General features: G+C 40.4%; 2 protein-coding genes across 4 annotated transcripts in view; one reads left to right on the top strand and one right to left on the bottom strand.

Moving 5' to 3' along the window:
• The window catches only part of SLC37A1 (solute carrier family 37 member 1), a 45,337-nt gene extending 41,529 nt beyond the window's left edge, over positions 1–3,808 (bottom strand). For both annotated transcript variants that reach the window (XM_054973394.1, XM_054973395.1), the window contains exon 1: positions 3,662–3,808. The gene's annotated coding sequence lies outside the window, so the exon portion shown is untranslated. The remainder of the gene's footprint in view (positions 1–3,661) is intronic.
• Positions 3,809–9,197: 5,389 nt separating this feature from the next.
• RSPH1 (radial spoke head component 1) overlaps positions 9,198–19,174 on the top strand; it is a 40,345-nt gene continuing 30,368 nt past the window's right edge. For both annotated transcript variants that reach the window (XM_054973397.1, XM_054973396.1), the window contains exons 1-6: positions 9,198–9,266; positions 10,152–10,265; positions 10,360–10,465; positions 11,060–11,150; positions 14,545–14,680; positions 16,160–16,225. In XM_054973397.1, the coding sequence (XP_054829372.1) occupies positions 9,213–9,266; positions 10,152–10,265; positions 10,360–10,465; positions 11,060–11,150; positions 14,545–14,680; positions 16,160–16,225 (567 nt within the window). In that variant the 5' untranslated portion in view covers positions 9,198–9,212. The remainder of the gene's footprint in view (positions 9,267–10,151; positions 10,266–10,359; positions 10,466–11,059; positions 11,151–14,544; positions 14,681–16,159; positions 16,226–19,174) is intronic.

Genomic DNA, 19,174 nt, shown 5'->3' on the forward strand with positions numbered 1-19,174 from the left:
GGATTGTTAAGTGAAGTAGAAATCAAATCAACATATGGATAGGTTATGTATTTATATTTGTACCATTCTGTATATTACTTAAGACTTCGCAAGTCATAGCTATACAGTAGGTTAGGATGCAAATTTTGAATATAAAAAAGCCAAACATGCAATCAAGATTTTTTTTTTTAAATTGCCAAGCAGATCAGCCTGCAGCCAAATCATAACAGGGAGACAGCACAACAAAGTTTTGCTAATTTTTAGGGAGACTGAATCTTTGCTGTCATTACGTCTGTGTCCTTAACCAGTTAAAGTGATAGGCAGTAGTTCAGTGGTTTTTCAGCTTAGAGATGTCTAGACAGGTCTGCTAAACAAATACACTATAATCTCTGCTGTGTGCATGTCATCTTATGGTTTGAAGCTGGCAGCTTGCTGAAGTATAGAAACCTCAAAAAGAAGGGCAATACAGTGGAAATAGCATGTTTCGCCAGAATTAGAACAAAACCTGCATTTATGTAGGGCATAATACTAGATAATTTTATCAAATCACTCCCCCCCTCCCAAAGAAGAAGGGAGCAGAGCAGCTAGTTTACCAGAAAACAGTTCCTGCCGAACTTCTGTAGCTGCTTGTAAACTGAACCAAAGAAAAGTGATTGATAAGCATAATAATCTGCAGGGAAAGCAGCTAATTCACATTCTTGTTGCCATTAATTTACCGTACGATATCCCAGAAATACTGGGATATTCAATATCTGGGATACTCAATACCTATAGGTAGATTGCCTATCCAGGAAAAAAAATTCTCAAACCCATTATTTTTATTGGCATCTCTGTACCAGTTTCTTCCACAATTACTACAATTCTTCCAAGGAATTGAGGACAGCATAAAAGTTCCTGCTCCATTTTATCTTTGCAAAAATCTTATGGTTTAGGTTAGGCTGAGAGAAATACTGACCTAAGGTCATCCCATGAGCTTTATGGCTCAGTGGGGACTTGAACCTGGGTCTCCCTGATCTCCAGAACACTACCTACCTTCTTCCCTCTTCATTAACTTCCACTGAAAGAATGTCATCTATTGAACTACCCGCCCCCCCCCCCCCCAAAGATAAGAACGTAAGAGCCTGCTGGATCAGAACAGTGGTCCATATAGCCCAGAATCCTGTTTCGCACAGTGGCCAACCAGGGCTGAATCCACACAGCTCGTTTGCTGCTATTTTCCCGCCATTTATGCGCTTCTCAGAGGGCTGTTCACATAATCCCACCATTCTATCGTATCTGTTGTGCTGTGCCTCAGACAAGGTTGTCACGCTTTCAAACGCTTCTCTTGCGCAGTTCTCACCATGGATGTGAACAAACAGAAGCAGTTCCCAAAGAGACCACCCCCTCTTAACCACCCCCACTTCCTTGTTTCTTGCCTTTCCGGAACACCGTCCCTCTTTGCCAAGCAATTCTCCCAACTCTGTCCGAGGCATGCCCACACCCTCGTCCTGTTTATTTATTTATTTATTTTTAAAGGGGGAATTCCTAGCGCTATTGCACAATCCCGTTCATGAAGATCACCCACAAGCAGTTTGGGAAGTGGCGTTGTAAAAAGTCTGTGGAGGCATCAAGGGGGGGGGGGGTTGCCATTCTTTCCCAGTAAATAATGTTTCACTGCTGAAGGAGAGCCTAGGTAATTTCTGATAAGCGGACTGTGCCTGCAAAGGTTGACTTTTTCTGGTTTTTTTAAAAAAAATTAAAATTATCGGCATAGTGAAAAATTGCTATCCTGTAATTATAGTTGAGTGGTAACATTAACCAATCACAGGCATCAATGGGGGTGCAATTGAGCAGAAAATTGATATCGTGAAAATCTAGCATTAATTTTTTTTTTAAAAGGCTACATGATATCGTCATCAGCAACAGTAGGTCTAAACCCACCCCGTATCGCACGATTCTCCCAGGGATGTGAACGGAGTATAGCACAGTGCTGGCACAGTAAAAGACGGGATGTGAACACAGACTGGGACATTGCGGGATAGAATCCAGTGCAATTATTGCATATAAAAAGCGGAAGGTAGGGAAGTGTGGATTCGGCCCAGTTGTCCTGGAGTGCAAACTGAGCATAAAGGTCGAGGTTGTCCCAGTGCTGGTATCCAGAGGTTTAATTTTTCTGTAGACAGAAGCTCATTTCAGTTACTATGGCTAGTAGCCACTGGTGGACCTCTCTAACATGAATCTGTCAAACTCCCTATATTGTTGAGAAATATTTCTTTTCTAAACCCATTTCCCCAAAATTTCATTGGGTATGACCCTGTTCTAGTATTATGGGACAGAGAGGAAAATCTCTCCCCCCTTCTGACAATAAGAATAATTGTATAAGTCTCTAGGATGGCTTTCTAACATCTCTTGCTCCAGATGAAATCTGAAATTTGCCTGCAATAGAAACATCCATCTATAATACGCCTCAGAAGGACTAAACACCAATGCAAGGCTGATCCCATCACTCCCTTGTAACTCTGCATTAGCCAATACAGTAAAAACATAACTCAGGACGCTACGGTTCCTGAAAAGAGACCATCTCAGGCAGCGGAAGGTAGTATGGTGACTGTATTAGGCCAAGACACCTGGATTCAAATCTTCCACTCATTGCAGGAGTTTAGGCCAGTTAATCTACTTCACAGGGGGGAAAGCCCTTAGAGTTTATTAAAACTAAGTAACACAACATAGTGTGCAAGATTTCAAGTTCTACAGAACTATTGACTGGGTTGGATATTAAAAAAATAAAATGGTATGGTTTGGCCATGATCTTTGTTTTCATGTTGTGTAGGATGCTCTGCCTTATTTCAGTGGGTGCCCGGTCAAGCTAGCATTATACCTTCAGCCTTCTGGAAAGAAAAAAATTGAAGTCATTCAGATGAAATCATATAAAACAGCAGCTGATCAAGCATCTCTCTGAAGCTTGATCAACTCTTGGTTTTTACATTTTTATTTGCAGAGTTTCCATTTTCTGCTTCTTCCCAGAAGGTTGATACCAGCTCTGCTCTGCACCCACCGAAATGAGTAAAAGCAACCTATACAGGTTGCAAACTAGGATCATGCCTGAAGTATCTTTTTTTGGTGTGTGTCCCCCCTATAACTTTCACCATTGGACCCGAGGAAAATCTAACGCGTTATATTGAAACAATATTCTGTTTTAATATGTTTGTGGGTTCAATTGTAAGCTGCCTCGGGCCACCGTTAGATGGTGGGAAAGGTGAGGCATAAATGATTTAAGCACATATGGGAAATTTGCTGCTATGCAAGGGTATCCTCCAGACAGCGCACCTCGTGACTGCAAAACCACCATTCGCCCTTAATGTTCACAGGCGCTAGACGAGCTGCGAATGCTTTCTCGGGGACAATAAGCCCGCGGCTCCTCTTGAAAGTCGCTCCGCAGCAGCGTGGGAACGCAACCTGACTGGGGTCTTTCCTGTCTAGATCTCAAGCATCCACGCTGCAAAGAGCGCGCGCGCGCGACCGCCAACCAAGGCTCCCACTCCCGCTAAAATTGCCGCTCCCATCCAGTGGACTCTCCCGGGCTCAGGCAGCCTCCGCAGCAGGTGCATCGCCCGGCGCCTTCCCGCCCCCGAGAAACACCCACTGCCTCCCCGCGCGGCGCTCCCCTCTGGAGCCCAAGCTTCCCAGCGGGACTGACTCCTACCTGCCGGGACGACCGCGGCCCCCTGCGGCTTGTCAGCGAGAAGGCGGCTGCCGGCCACCCCCGCCCCGTTTCCTGGATGCCGCCTCGCTTACTTCCTGGTGCAGCGACTTGGCTCTCTGGCGCGGCTTGGTGTTATTCCATTCAAGCCGAGCCCGGGCGCACTAGTAGAACCCTGACGCGAGAACCGGCTCGGCTCGTCCAGGGCCTCCACCCTCGGGCTCTGACAGCAGCCGCGCCCAGAGAAACCGCCCCAAGCAGGGCTAAAGGCGTCAAACCTCAGAACTTCCGTCAGAGAGGAGGAGGAGTAGCGTAGCCACAGCCCGCTCTTTCATTAAGACGAGTCTTGCCATCTTCCATCTTCCAGTTCAGACTCTGCAGGGTGGACAGCAAGTTGCGCCGCAGGTAGAAAGCCAGCAAGTACAGCTTTTTCTCAGAGAGAGGAAAGGCATGGCACCAGTTAGATGGCTTTTCAGTCGTGTCTCTTGAAAGCACAGACCTTTTGTCCACGCCGATTTTTTAAAAAAATGCCGCCTAACTACAGAGCTCTTCCCTATCAACTGAGACAATATCAGTGAAAGCCTGAGAGTGTGAGATATCCGTAGTGATAAAGAAAATGATAGTATTTTACAAACTACACAGAATACCTGTTGTTTTTTTTCATCACTGGCTATCCACAGTTTACCCTAACACTCCTCTGAGATTGCCTGATGGCTGGCCTGCCTCCTTTGTTTCATCCAGCAGAATACATAGAAAACACAAATAGTGAAGCCTAGGGTGCTGTTATATTCCCTTTCACCTCATGAGTTAAACGTAGCTTATTCTTCTTGTTACTTTTAGGTACGTTGCCACCAAATACCTGGCAGAAGACAGAAGAAATATTTGAACACAAACATTTATGAGTAAACAAAGCAATCTGAGCTTACCTTTGGATCTGTTTTTTAAATAAAATGCCTGTAGTCCTTACTTGGGAGTAAATGGCACTAAATGTAGTGAGACTGACTTTTGAATGAACATTTTTATTTTATTTTATTTATTTATTTCAAATTTCTATTCCGCCCTCCCCGTGAGTGGGCTCAGGGCGGATAACAACATATTAAAATACAATAAAAAATTCATCTACATTAAAACAACAGTGTATTAATACATATTTAAAACAGGATGGTAGACAGTCTTCACAGGGAGGGTTAAGATTTTATACACCCCTTTTTTCAGGCCAGCGGAGGCCCAGCCTCAGCCATATGCCTGGCGGAACAACTCTGTCTTCCAGGCCCAGCAAAAGGATAGTAGGTCCTGCCGGGCCCTGATTTCAGCAGACAGAGCATTGATAATAACAGGTGGGAGCCAGGACTGAAAACGCCCTAGCTGTAGTTGAGGCTAGGCGGGCCTTCTTAGGGTCAGGGACCACCAACGGCTATTTTTCCCCTGATCGGAGTGTCCTCCGGAGAATATATGGGGGGAGACAGTCCCGTAGATACGCTGGTCCCAGTCCGCACAGGGCCTTATAGGTCAATACCAGAACCTTGAATCTGATCCGGTACTCCAATGGCAACCAATGCAGCTTGCGTAAGAATGGTGTTATATGTGCCTTATTTGGCACTCTCGTAATAACACGTGCCGCTGCATTTTGTACCAGCTGTAATCTCCAGGTCAGGCTCAAAGGCAGCCCCGCGTAGAGCGAGTTACAGTAATCTAGCCTAGAGATGACCGTTGCTTGGATCACTGTAGTTAAGTCACGGGCTGACAGGTAAGGGACAAGTTGCCTGGTCTGCCGTAGATGGAAAAAAGAGGACCCGACAACCGCTGTGACCTGTGCCTCCATTTTCAGGGAGGCATCCAAGATCACACCCAGGCTCTTAACCCTCGGAACTGGCACTAACGGTGCCCCATCGAGGGCCGGGAGCCGGAGTCCCGAATCTAATCCCCCGTGGCTCAAGTACAGGACCTCCGTCTTCATTGGGTTCAGTTTCAGCTGACTCTGCTTCAACCAACCAGTCACAGCTGCAAAAGCTTGTTCCAGGACATCTGGGGCTGAGTCGGGCCGGCCATCCATCATCAGATACAACTAGGTGTCATCTGCATATTGATGACACCCAAGTCCGAAACTTCACACCAACTGGGCAAGGGGGCGCATATAGATGTTAAACAACAATGGGGAGAGTATTGCTCCCTGTGGGAGCACACCAAAGGGTGGCAGGATGACAATTTCTCCCCAAGCGCCACCCTCTGTCCCCGACCATGGAGAAAAGAGACAAGCCACTGTAAGGCAGTCCCTCGTACACCCACATCAGCGAGGCCAAAGACTTAAGCAGCATAATTCTATGCAAATTAATTCAGTGAAGCTTACTTATAAATAACTGTGCACAAGATGGCAACGTTAAGGGAAACAAGGCTACCTCTTGTTCAGAGAGAATCACAGTATGGTTTTAGTTGAATTGTTCATCTTTATTGGGAAAAGGAAAAAGAAGCTATCTTTTGGTTTACGTTATTTCCTCTTCAATTCAGCTCAGATATGCTGACAAATAAGTTAGGCGGGGAAGCAAAAGTTCAAGGTAGGTTTCCACTCACCCTATAACCAGTCTGTGTTTCAGGGGGTGGGAATGGATAGTCTTTTGCAAAGCTTCCTTCCTTTTACGTAGCTGAGCACCTATACAGAGCCACTAAATGGGGAATAAAATCCTTTATATGGATTATGTAAGTCTTTTCAATGTCACTTTTAGATGGTTACATAAACATTGTTTGCTTTATTCTTGCATGCCGGTGTAACCGGAAAACATATTTTTAAGCATAAAAGTGGCTTCTATTTGAAATTGACCAACACATGAATTTTATATTTTTGGTTTTGAGATCCAAATTGATAGAAAAAAAAAACATCTGAAGGCCATTTGTGGGGTTTTTTAATGTGCATATATAAGAAATATTTATGCTGATATATCCCCAAAGAAAAGAGTTATAACCTGTTTCTCAAAATAAATGATTATGTACACTGAACTAACATTTTGGTGAAGTGATTAAGAGTACAGGACTCATACGGAGAACCAGGTTTGATTCCCCACTCCTCCGTTTGAAGCCAGCTGGGTGACCTTGGGTCAGTCACAGCTTCTTGGAGCTCTCTCAGCCCCTCCCACCTCACATGATTGTTGTCGTGGAGAGAATAACAGACTTTGTAAACCGCTGAGTGAGCATTAAATTGTCCTGAAAGGTGTATAAATCTAATATTATGTAACTGTCTCATGAACATCTCTAGCAAACCTATATAAAGCCTGATAGTATTTCAGGGAGGAGACTACATGATGTACTTCTAAAAAAAGCTGATGTTCTCTGCTGAATCATCACCAAAGGCTGCGGCATCATGACACACATTCTACTTCCCCAGAAGCATGACATGGGGAGTGATGGAAGTGTTCTTATGTTACAGTGTTGTAGAGGGAAAAAATAGATTAAGATGTGTGTGTTTTGGGAGATAGGAATTTTAGGGAAAGTAAAAAAAAACGTGAAGCCAAAGGTGTAGACCTCTTTTTTTTTTCCTTGTAATTTCCTGAAGTGGAGCGCTGGGCCAAATCTGGTGCAACTTGTTAGGCGCAGCCTAGCAGGTCACAGGGTTTGAAAGTGCTTCTTTGATTTCCTCCATACTGTTGGTAATGATAAGGAGTAATGTGGCCTTAGGTCACAAGTATACTCTACACTGGGTTTTGTTTAAGACTTTTTTGGATGCAAAATGGGAGCTTACTAATTACTTTGAAATAGGAAGATTTCCTATTACTCCACAGTTCAGTTGCAACAGCCAATGAGGAAGCAGTGAGCAAAAGAACTGTCGGCATGATTATTTTAAAGTGCTATAATAAAAGTTAATATGTAATCGTATCCTTATTTATTAAAATGTGTACATAAGGACTACCATGACTCTTGTCCCACAATTAGAACAGAAAGCGATGGCTCAATTAAAAAAACGTTGGAAAAGTGGAGAAGAAAAGCCTGCAAAATCCTCCTATTACTTCTGTGAGATTTTCTCCCTCATCTCCAGTTTTAGAGACCCCCTCCAAACACCAGTCTTAGATTTATCAAGGCAAACAACACTTGGTAATCAAAGAAGGAAAAGTTTATTGTGACATGTCCTCACAATAAACTTGATGCACTCATTTAACATTAGTGCATGCCCCTAAATGGTTTAGGCTTACACTTATACCTTCTCATAGACTAGATAAAATAAACAACATTGTTTACAGTAATAAAAGAATTTGCACAGACTAGCAAAAATCAATAGAATTTCAAAGTTTTACAATTAATATGGATGAATGATAGGTCAACTTTAAAATATAGAAACAACAAGGCAGAACACTGCAATTGGAGGTCCAAGAATCATACAACAAAGTGAAACGTAATGAATGTCAGTAAATGTGCAATTGCAATATTAAACACAGTAGTCATGCAATAAGCTCAAGCTAGTAGGCTAGAAAACTGAAACAATGAAACGTAAAGGAGCAGGCATGCTGCTCCTGAAAACTGAAGAGTCCAAACAGTGAAGATAATTCCACGAAGTAGTATCTTCACTGTTTGGACTCAGTTGCATATTTACTGACTTTCATTACATTTCACTTTGTTGTATGATTCTTGGACCTCCAATTGCAGTGTTCTGCCTTGTTGTTTCTGTACTTATAGTGGAGGAGCCTCTCTGCTCTATATATCTCAGCTTTAAAATATGGCAGGTCATATAAACCAAAAGTAATAAGTAACATTACTCTTGCACCACTTGTTATCTTTGAAGGCAATAGAAAGAATAAACTCAAGGATGGCAGGGAAAATGCTGTGAGGATTGCGAAGGCCTTCAAGATTTCTTTACTGGAGCCTGCTCTGAACACACCACCCCAATCATTCCTTTCTCTTTCAACGTCCTTCTGTAGATTACACAGAAAATATGAAAATAAGAAAGAAGAATACATCAGGGAGATGTAACAGCCAAGACCAACTTTATTTTCAGGTTCTTTCTAGGCGAAGAAATGAGAACATGGGCTTCTCTTCTGAAAAAAACCCTTAACAGCTTCTTTAAACAAAGCGATAGAAGACCTACAGGAAGCGTGAATGAAGCACCGCGGTTCTACGGTTACACTTGGAGGCCGTAAACGCCGCCTTCCTCCACGCTGCAGTGACAAGGCAAACTCTTAACTCTTGTAGTGAACGTTTTGCCTCCCGAAGGGTCTCCCGCAGCCCAGAATAGCCGCAGGCGGAAAGACACCCAACAGCTTTCCCCTGTCGTCTCGCTTTCGTGCTGGGGAAAAGCTACACCACCTTTTGGCCTCTGTTTTGGCCATTAAAAGCAGAGAGTAGCCGCGTAAGGGCGTCCCCTCCAGGCGCAAAGCCTTCCCAAAGCGCCCGGCGCAACACATCAAGCGTTGAGGGCAGCGGCAACCATCACATTAGCTGAGAAGCCCGCTAATCACGGTTGCCATCGCGACGGCGTTTCTCGCGCGCAGCCTCTGAAACGGTTGTGACGGGGCGGAGTCCGGCGAGGACGCTGTTTCCATAGGGACAGCCCCCACAGAGCGCGGTGCGAGGCATGTCGGATCTTGGCTCGGAAGAGATCGAAGAAGAGGCAGAGAATGATTTGGGGGTCAGTGGGGATGGGTAGAAAAGGGGAGCCAGGGCAGCGAGAGGCCAGGGCCTTAGAGGGGAGGGAGATACGGGGGGGGGGGGCTGGTTAGAGGGCAAAAGGGCGAAATCATGCAGAAAGGTTTTTTTCCCTGAGAGATTCACAAATTTTCGCGATTGCAGAAACTTTTTGGAACAAAGATAAACATCAGCTGTCATAAAGAATATATTAAAGTGAAATATGCTAATAGTGATTATTAATAATTGGCATTTAATTCAGAATCTTATCCTCAATAAGGCTAAACTGTAATGTCTCATCCCTCTTTTTTAGAAGTCGTCCTTTTTCCTAGTGTTGACTTCCCCATCCCTGCAAAAGTCACAAAATCCAAATTATGTAAATGTGTGAATGCAAAGTAACTGTATGCAAAAAACATTTCATGATTGTTTTAAATAGAATAATGGGGGGGGGGGGGACTGAATTTTGCACAGAATCCCAGATGTCTTGATAAGGCACTCTTTACTATGAAAGTTTTGGCTTAAGATCCTGTGTATAAAAAAACAACATAGAAAGGCTTAATTAAGTCAAATAACTGCAGAATATACCTTAATATAATCTTATTCAACACTGCTGTGACCTAGGATCCTACATTAAAATTATGCCTCTCACATTCAAAATGAAAATTGTATTGTGTCAATTGTATTGTGTTATTATCAAGGACATTTGCATTGCAATCAGAGCAGAGTTACACTCTTCTAAGTCCATTGATATTTGGAATGGATAATGATTGATTTTCAGTATTCAGCTGGTTTTATAATTAAGCTGATGAATTATTTGTTCCCTAAGAATTTTCATGAAATATCAGCATGTTTTAGCTGAGGGTGTGACTATCTGATCCCCTTTAAATAGGAATATGAAGGTGAACGCAATGAAGCTGGTGAACGACATGGACATGGGAAGGCCAGGTTGCCTAATGGTGATACCTATGAAGGATTATATGCAAATGGTAAAAGAAATGGAGAGGTGAGAGATAATCAATCAGTCACTTGGCCAATGTAGGCACTGTAGTAAAACAAACATGACAATGAATAAGAACTCTCTGCAATGTATGTTTCAGGGGCTGTATAGATTTAAAAATGGTGCCCGCTACATTGGAGAATACTTTGAGAATAAAAAGCATGGCCATGGAACCTTTATTTATCCTGATGGATCCAAATATGAAGGTAAAGTGTATTTTTAATGAGAGCCCAGGTGATGTGGTTATTATTGGATACAAATGATTCCATTACCTTTTCTGTGGCAAAATATATAGTGACAATAATTAAATACCAGAGAAACAATATTAAATAAGGTTTCTCCATTTTAATTTCTGTTTAAGGCAATAACTGAATGAGCAGTACCAGACAGACAAACGGTAAATTAATAAATGAATGAAGTGGTTAGAAACAATAGAATGAATACCAGTTGTTTGATTTGTGTTTTGCCGACTGATTATTTCAGCTTTAGTTTTAAGTGGGTAGCAGTGTTGATCTGCAGTAGAACAGCAGGATTTGAATCCAGTGGCACCTTAGAGACCAACATGATTTTCAGAGTGTAAGCTTTTGAGAGTTAGAGCTCCCTTCTACAGACATATGTTGAAAGGTTACACTCTAAATATTTTGTTGGTCTTTAAGGTGCTGCTGGATTCAAACTCTACTCCAGTTTTAGTACAGGATGATTTTGTTTCAGTACAATTTGTTCTAGATCTCTTGGTCATGATTTTTTGGGATAAAAAACATAAATGTTAACGTGTATGTTTCTATGGGTGTTCGTTGCAGGAGAATGGGTGGAGGACCAGAGGCATGGCAATGGTGTTTACTCTTATGTAAATGGAGATACATACACTGGAGAGTGGTTTAATCATAACAGGTTTGTTTTACTGAGATTTTTGTTCTTTTGTTACTTATATACTTTAAATCCATAGAACATAAAAATTGTCATAGCAATCAAGAAGGTTAAATATTACAGTTAAATTCTGTTTTGAGTCTCCAGATAAATTATTAATCGTGACAATAAAGGGAGACAACAGCTGCCCCCTGCTGTTCATCCCAACAACTCACATTCAGACTAGACAGATGTTTTAATTTATATTTATAATTTACATCTGTGGAATCATGGTATGTGTGTGAGGAGAGGAGTAATTTGGTGGGTGGAACTCCATCTTCCTCTCCAGTATTCTCTAAACTCTCAGGGACTTGAGCAGTCTGATTTCTTCTCTCCCCCCGCCCCCCACACACATCCCTTCCCGTTAACTGACACTCAACAGCTCTCAATATGTCCCTTCTGGGATGTTTTCAACCCTTATTCAGCTGTTTTTTGAAGAATTTTTTGGTCAAAAATCATATTTTTCTATGTGCTTGAAGATCTGAATATGTAGAGATGCCTACCTTAACTATGGGTAGTTTTGTGTTGTTGATTTCATCACCTACACAAGACAAGTGACTTTATTATTGTGAAAATTAAATTGTATAAGGCTATCACTGTCTTGCATCCATACCTTGATACTCAGAATCCAGGAAAAAATATTTTCAGCCTTTGGTTGTTTGTCCAATACTTCTCATATAGAGTCAACTCAGGATTTAGAATTCTTGGAGAGAGAAACCTAACTTAAAACAAAAAATATTTGATATTTTTGATGAAGAGTTGAAGCGTTTCTTTGCCAAAAATACTTTGGATTAATAAAAAAGCTTATGTTGTCAACAGAATAACTTGTTTTGGTTTACTGGATGGTTAGCAAGAACATGACAGCAGAGGGTGATTAAAATAAATTAAAAAGAATTAAAATTAAATTGGAGTTTTAATTAATTAAGTAATTGACTTCATTTATAGTTCACCTTTCTCACCAAAGCTCAGATGGATTACTCAGCAAGAAGACAATGCAGTAAAATTGGTATAATACATACAAACAATGGAATGAAGACAGTGTAATACATACCACAAAATTTTAATGTATTAATGTTTAAAAAATGAAATCAGTTTTTTATAAAATTAAATTATAGTTTCTCTTTTTTAAAAGCTGGTGTTCTGGACTAGTCGGGCCTGGTCAGATGGCATGTACTTAAGAAGCCCTAAGTGTCTAGTTGCATGCATACTTGCTGTCAAGTTGCAACCAACTTAGGGCAACCCCGGAAAGGGGCTTTCAAGGCAAGCGAGAAGCTGAGGTGGTTTGCCATTGCCTTCCTCTGCAGTATCTTCCTTGGTGGTCATCCATCCAAGTACTGACCCTGCTTAGATACTGAGATCTGACGAGAAAGTGTCTAGTTAGCTTTTCAATATCAAATAATTTAACTCCTGGCAAGAGGTACACCACAAATAAAATTTTAAATTTGTTACCAGGTGTAGTGCACAAGTGATTCTATCACAGAATCTCTACTTCCATTCTAAGCCTTTATTAATGAAACATAATTATTCAGCATTCTTAATATTCCCTCAATCAATAGAAAATCATAGCATCCATTTTAACAACTGCATAGACCATTCAAGGAGAGCTGTTACATAAGTCCAAAAAAGTATCTTACCCAAAGATAAGACGGTTACCAGCAAGGAGTTCCTTCTAGGAAGAAGCTTTCAGTCAGGTCAGCTTATTATATTTATAGGGTTTCAGAACCATCTACTAACAATAGGTGTTTATCCCACTTCAAAGGGGTGCGTATTCTTGGCTAACTTAGTATCTGATAACATCCAACGCTAGACAAGGTTATCTATATTTGTAACATCTTAAAATATATAAAAATAGTTTATTCTTGTTATCTCTTGTCTTAACAAAGGCTATGTAAAATTAGTGATGACAAGTTTCTCATACATATGGATATCTTTTGGTCCACCAATACATCCACCCTTGAATTCTCTCTTTAACTTCTGTGAAGTTAGACATTCTTGCCATTCTCAGACACTCTCTGCACTAGGCCCTTTGTACATTGTATATACTTACATGAGGCTCTTCTGATCTACACAAGGCCATACAACTATGTTACTGCACTGTTTCATGCCCCTCTCCTAGGCTTCTAGACTCCCTTTGTGGCATGTTTATGAGCCAGTGACTCTTTCTTATATGCCTAGGGAAATGCTGATCGCCGTTTTAAGTCAGAAAGGAATTTTCCTCTCCTATGACTTTCTTGATCATCCAGCAACTGACTAAGGATCAGGACCATAGACTTCACCGCACTGTTGCCTTATGTACTACCTGTTGTCTTAAATATGTATTCCTATGAGCTACTTGTGCTTCATGTGGTCTAATGTCAGCCCTAGAATTGCTTATGTTCTGTTTCAGCATTTCTTCAATTCTGTATTGAATTCTTACTAATGTTATGTCTTTATAAAATTGTGTTTATTTACCCTATGACATTGTTTATGGAAATGTTCTTGAAAATGACTGTACTAATCTCACACTATGTAATCCACCTTGAGTCTCAGTGAGAAAGGTAGACTATAAATGACATAAATAAATGTAATCAAACCTGTTAAATCATTATAGAGCATAGGAACCAGCAGTACAACCCAAGACAGAGTTATATCTTTCTTGCACTATCTAATACACAGATTAAGTAAATGCCTGCTTTTTTATGAAAAAATGCTAAGTAACAGTGGGATGTGGACAGTGGGGGAGAAATATCTGACTTCTGAGGTTCAGCATTATAAATGACGCAATTGCCCTAGAAATTAGCAACTCATAGATACTAGAATCTAGAAGGCACTCTGTGTATCACCAGGGTCACCTACTGAATCCCTTATTTACTCCATTTTTATGCCTTTCCTTTAGCACCAGCCTAAGCAGTTATATTCTTAAGCCCCTTGACTTCAGTAATCTTGGAATGCTATAACTGTTTAGGAGGGCACTGCTGTCTACTTATGCTATGCAGTGTGTTTATTTCTCCAATAATGAATATTTGGGCTCTGTAAACTAAGTAGAGTGAACATTTAATTTCAATCTCATTAAATTTAAATTTAATTAAATTTCGGTCTCTCTTGCTTAGTAAGTACCAGCCATTTCTTATGAAAAGTTTTGCTGCTGAGTTCAGTTCTGAGGCAAGTCTTAGTTTCCAGTTAGGGTCAAGCAAACATAATGTAATTGTTATAGCAACTAGTTGTACATGTACTTTTTTCAAGAAATAGAATACACAATATTTAAATCAATTGGCCCTATCATTGTGTCAGAAAAATAAGTCAGTTAATCAAATCAAGGTCAGGATTGTACATTTCCCCACCTGTTTAATATTAAGCTTCCTTTGGAATTTTAACAAAACTGCTGTTTTTCTCTCCATAGGCATGGACAAGGTACATATGTCTATGCACTAACCGGCTCCAAATATGTTGGCACCTGGGTAAATGGGCAGCAGGAGGGAGCTGCTGAAGTTATCCATCTGAACCATAGATACCAGGGGAAGTTTGTAAATAAAAATGTAAGTATGTTAGAAATGATACTGATCTTGGAAGACATCCCTTGCACAATCATCCCTTGTTATGTTTACTTTTCATTGAGATTGTAGAGCAAACTCTCTCCAGTTTATTCTGTATTTCTAAAAGCCATAAAGATAGTCCTCTTTATGTACAAGATTTTTTGTGCTTAAGTGGTATTCACACAGAGACTCATGTGAGCTAGGGCTTAGAGCTGGACTGGGGGCAGTCCTGTTCATGCACATGAAGCTCCCATGGAGATTTGAGTTGGCTTGAGAGTCAGGCTGAATACAGTACAGTACAGTACAGTTGCTGTACTATCACTATTCCAATATGAAATGGAAGTTGAAATAGTGGTTCCACATGGCAATTAATATTTCAATACATCTCCATTTAATCTTGCACTGTATCCTCCCCACAGCTACTGCAAATATGGGCAGCCCATCACCGATCTAAGGAAGAAGGCTGATACCAAGAGACAAAGTTGTGTGGATAGAATGGGCAAGGGAGGAGAATGTATCTAAGTGAGGGTGGTGGAGGAGGAGGAGGGACACCTGAAGTTCTTGCAAGGCTGAAAAGATGTGCCTTGTTGATTGTGAGATAGTGAGTCCACATTCTCCTCTGCCATTCCAAGACTTGCAGTGAAATCCTAAGCAGAGTTACTCCAGTCTACGTCCATTGATTTCACCAGCTGGCAGCTAAAGGAAGATGCCACTGGTCATCCAAATCTCTCACCTTTAGCCAGGCTTAGAGCCTGCTCCATATCCTCCTCTTCCAATTTTTCCTGATCCACTCCTCCTTTGGAATCAAAACCGTGTGAGTGAGAGAGAAAGAGATAAAACAAGATTAGAGAGCTGGAGCTATTTATTTATTTTATAGACTACCTTTCTCAGCTCTCAAGGTGGATTTCCCTCAGAGAGTGGCTGCTTGACTTCTCTTTTCCTTCTGAAGGCAGAGTACCTATTTTTAAAGTAAGGGCAAGTCATGTAATGAGTGCAACCAAGAAATCGCGGAGTATCATAATCCTGAGACTTAACCACATACCTCATGCACTTCCAACCAAGTATACTTCCAACCAAGTATATGGAAAGCACATGGACTGTAGGAACACCAGTTGCATTTTAAGTGAAAAATATCACCACAAATCAACTCTTGAATGTTATGTGAAAACATAAGAAAAGGGACCATGGGAGAGAAATGGGATAGTTTGAGAGAAATAATCTGGATTATGAGTATAACAGAGTGAACCCGCTGTAACAGTTGTGGATACTCCCCCTGCCCCCGCCAATTTGCACTCAGAAACCAGTTTTATTCCTGTGTAGTTTAGTTTGTATTATTTGTTTTATTTTTGGTAACTGGTGCATAAAGTACAAAACAGCACAACAGTATCTAACAGTGCAATATAACATGATTTGAGGTATTTTGCATCAGTAGAATTTGCAGTTGTTAGAATATTATTATTTTTTGTTTGTTTTCTTACACAGCCAATGGGTCCTGGAAAATATGTATTTGATATTGGATGTGAACAGCATGGTGAATATGTTCATGATGTAAGTAATCTGAAGTCCCATGACACAATTTAATGTCTATTGGTTAAACCATGATTGAAGCAATACATTCGGTTAAGTATGAGCTTTCTTTTACCTCATCAGTATATCATAGCATGGCCCCATGTGTGGATACTTAAATCTGGAGACTTGTGAACAGACAAGACAGATCTTTCTACATACTTGAGAAAACCCCAGGTTTGTGGAAAAATCTGTAGTCTAACAAAAATACCCCCCTCCAAATAAAAGAAGTAGCACCTGTAGCTTTTAAAAATGAATGCCTTCTCAGTGGCTGTTGTGGCTGTTGTTAGGAACCACAACAGTGTTGCTATCCTTCAAAGCAGGAAGAGAAGGCAGGGCCCTTTCCAAGGCTGTTTGGGCCTTTGAGGGAGAACTAATTAGGGTCAGACCCATTAGGAACTACCAGGCTTCTTGCTGCTCTCTGATTTGCATTCCTCACTAAGTCCTGCTGCTTGTTACAGTTCAACAGCAGCCACCTCATGAAAGCCAGTGTGGGGTAGTGGTTACAGTCTCAGGACAGAATGTGGGAGACTCACATTTGAATCCATACTCTGCCATATTGCCTGTCAGTGGTAGTACAAGAAATTTCTGATATAGGTGGTAAGACTTTCACAACTTTGCAGGTGTGCTTTTCCAACCCTCAAAAATGCCTACAACATGTATTATAATAATGGTACAATCCTAATGACACTTTCCTGGGTATAAGACCCACTGAATAGACCTTGGTAGGATTCTGTGGAGACTTGCTTAGGGTTGCACTGTAAATCTCTTGTTCTAAGGATTTGCCTCTTTGACAATAGCACCATCTTTTATTCTGTGCAGTAATTTAAAATAGATCCTCATTCTCTATTCCCCATGTGGAAAGAGGAAGGTTTCCAAGGATAATAGAGCTCTAAACTTGCTAAAGGAATTACAGTCAGTTCTTTGAACTTTATCTTTTTCATCATGCAGTTTGCATATAAAAACATTGGTTAGGAGTGATACAACATTATGTGGTTGTACAACTATCTTTTAAAGTGATTCCATGAACTATATATAGAAACCAAGATCATGATCCATGGAAGCTATATACTAACAATCATATAGTTCCTTTTTAGTTTCATTGATTTTTCTAGGAACTTCACATGTTCAGATTTTTTTTTGGTTACTTTGGCAGAATCATGCTCCAAAATTTGTCAGGACCTGCCCTGTGGCCGAGCCTCAACTTGGGCGGCAGACTCCTCAGAGGAAGAGGAAGACTACCTCCCAAGCTGAGGTTGGGCCATGGGAGGTCTTGATACAACTGAAGATGAGTTATTCACATAACATTTCTTTTTTTAAAAAATATATTTTTATTGTTTTTCACATTTAGATAGAAGAGACATGAGACAGTTATGATTATGCTTGCCTATATCCATTATCTGGTTCTTTACCACCTGTATTTTGTCCTACTACATCATTAACTGTGAATTCTATTGTATCATATACTATTACCCTTAGTATTATATTACATTTAATCATTATATTTATTTGTCATCCATTTGTAGAAGGGATCCCATGGTGCAGAAAAATCTTCCATTTGCCCTTTCATCAACAATGTTAATTTATCCATTTCCGCAGTTTCCATTACTTTTACTATTAGCTCTTCTTGTTGTGGAATTCTTTGTTGTTTCCAGTAAGTCACTAATAAAATTCTAGCCGCCGTTACTATATGAGTTGTCAAATGTCTTTGCTCCTTGCTCATATCCGGCATACAATTTAATAAAAAAGTTTCTGGTTTGAGAGGAATTGGTATCTGCAAAATAGTTTGTATTAGTTTGTGTACCATTATCCAGTATCTATGCATCTCTTTACAGGACCACCACATATGAAAGAACATCCCTGTACATTTCTTACATTTCCAGCGCTTATTTTGACATATTTTTAAACATTTTAGCCAATCTATCTGGTGTTAGATACCATCTATGAAACATCTTATATAAGTTCTCTTTAAATGTAGCAGATTTAGTTATTTTAATATTTACTTTCCATATCTTATTCCACTGTGCCGGATCAATATTATTACCTAAATTCCGCGCCCATAAAGTTTTACATTTCTCCACCCCTTCATTTTCTTTCATTTGCATTAGGGAGATATACATTTTCTTAATCAACTTTTCATCAGAATCACATAGCAGTTTTTCAAAATCTTTTTGTTCTAAATAGAAACCCATTTTTTTATCTTTGTTGTGTCTGGATTCATCCATTTCCACACACGTTGAATAATGCACTTTCAATGCACTTTAGCAATCCTTTGGAAGTGGATTTTTTGTTCCACACATGGGCTGCTTCCACACACGTTGGATAATCCACGTTCAATACTCTTTAGTGAACATTTGAAACTGATTTTCCATGTGTGGAACAAAAAATCCACTTCAAAAGGATTGCGAAAGTGCATTGAAAGTGCATTGTTCAACGTGTGTGGAAATGGCCTCAATCTGTACTCTTGACCACCAGTCCAAATTAATATCTTGGTTTAGCAATTCCTCTTTCATTTTTAATATTCATTTGTCATCTAACAATTCTTTATATCTAATAATCTTATTTGCAGAACATACATTTGGTTGTGTAAATGCCTCTAATGGGGAGACCCATTGAGGGGGTCTTCACATATATTTGCGGTAAGATTCTTTCCCATGTTGTTACAAGGGATTTCCTTATCAGGTGATTTCTGAAATATTTATGTCCAGCTGTCTTCCCATACAACATAAATGCATGCCATCCTAACTGTAGATCATTACCTTCAAGGGCTAAAAGTCTTGGATTTTCCAGTAGGATCCAGTCTTATCCAAACTAGACAGCATGCTTGGTAATAAGTTTCCCAGTCTGGTAGCTCAAAGCCCACATTCTCTTTCAAGCCTTGAAGTGTTTTCAATTTAATTCTTGTTTTTTTCCCTTGCCAGATAAACTTAC

This window comes from Eublepharis macularius, chromosome 3 (assembly GCF_028583425.1).
Source record: "Eublepharis macularius isolate TG4126 chromosome 3, MPM_Emac_v1.0, whole genome shotgun sequence".
NCBI classification, from domain to species: domain Eukaryota; kingdom Metazoa; phylum Chordata; class Lepidosauria; order Squamata; family Eublepharidae; genus Eublepharis; species Eublepharis macularius.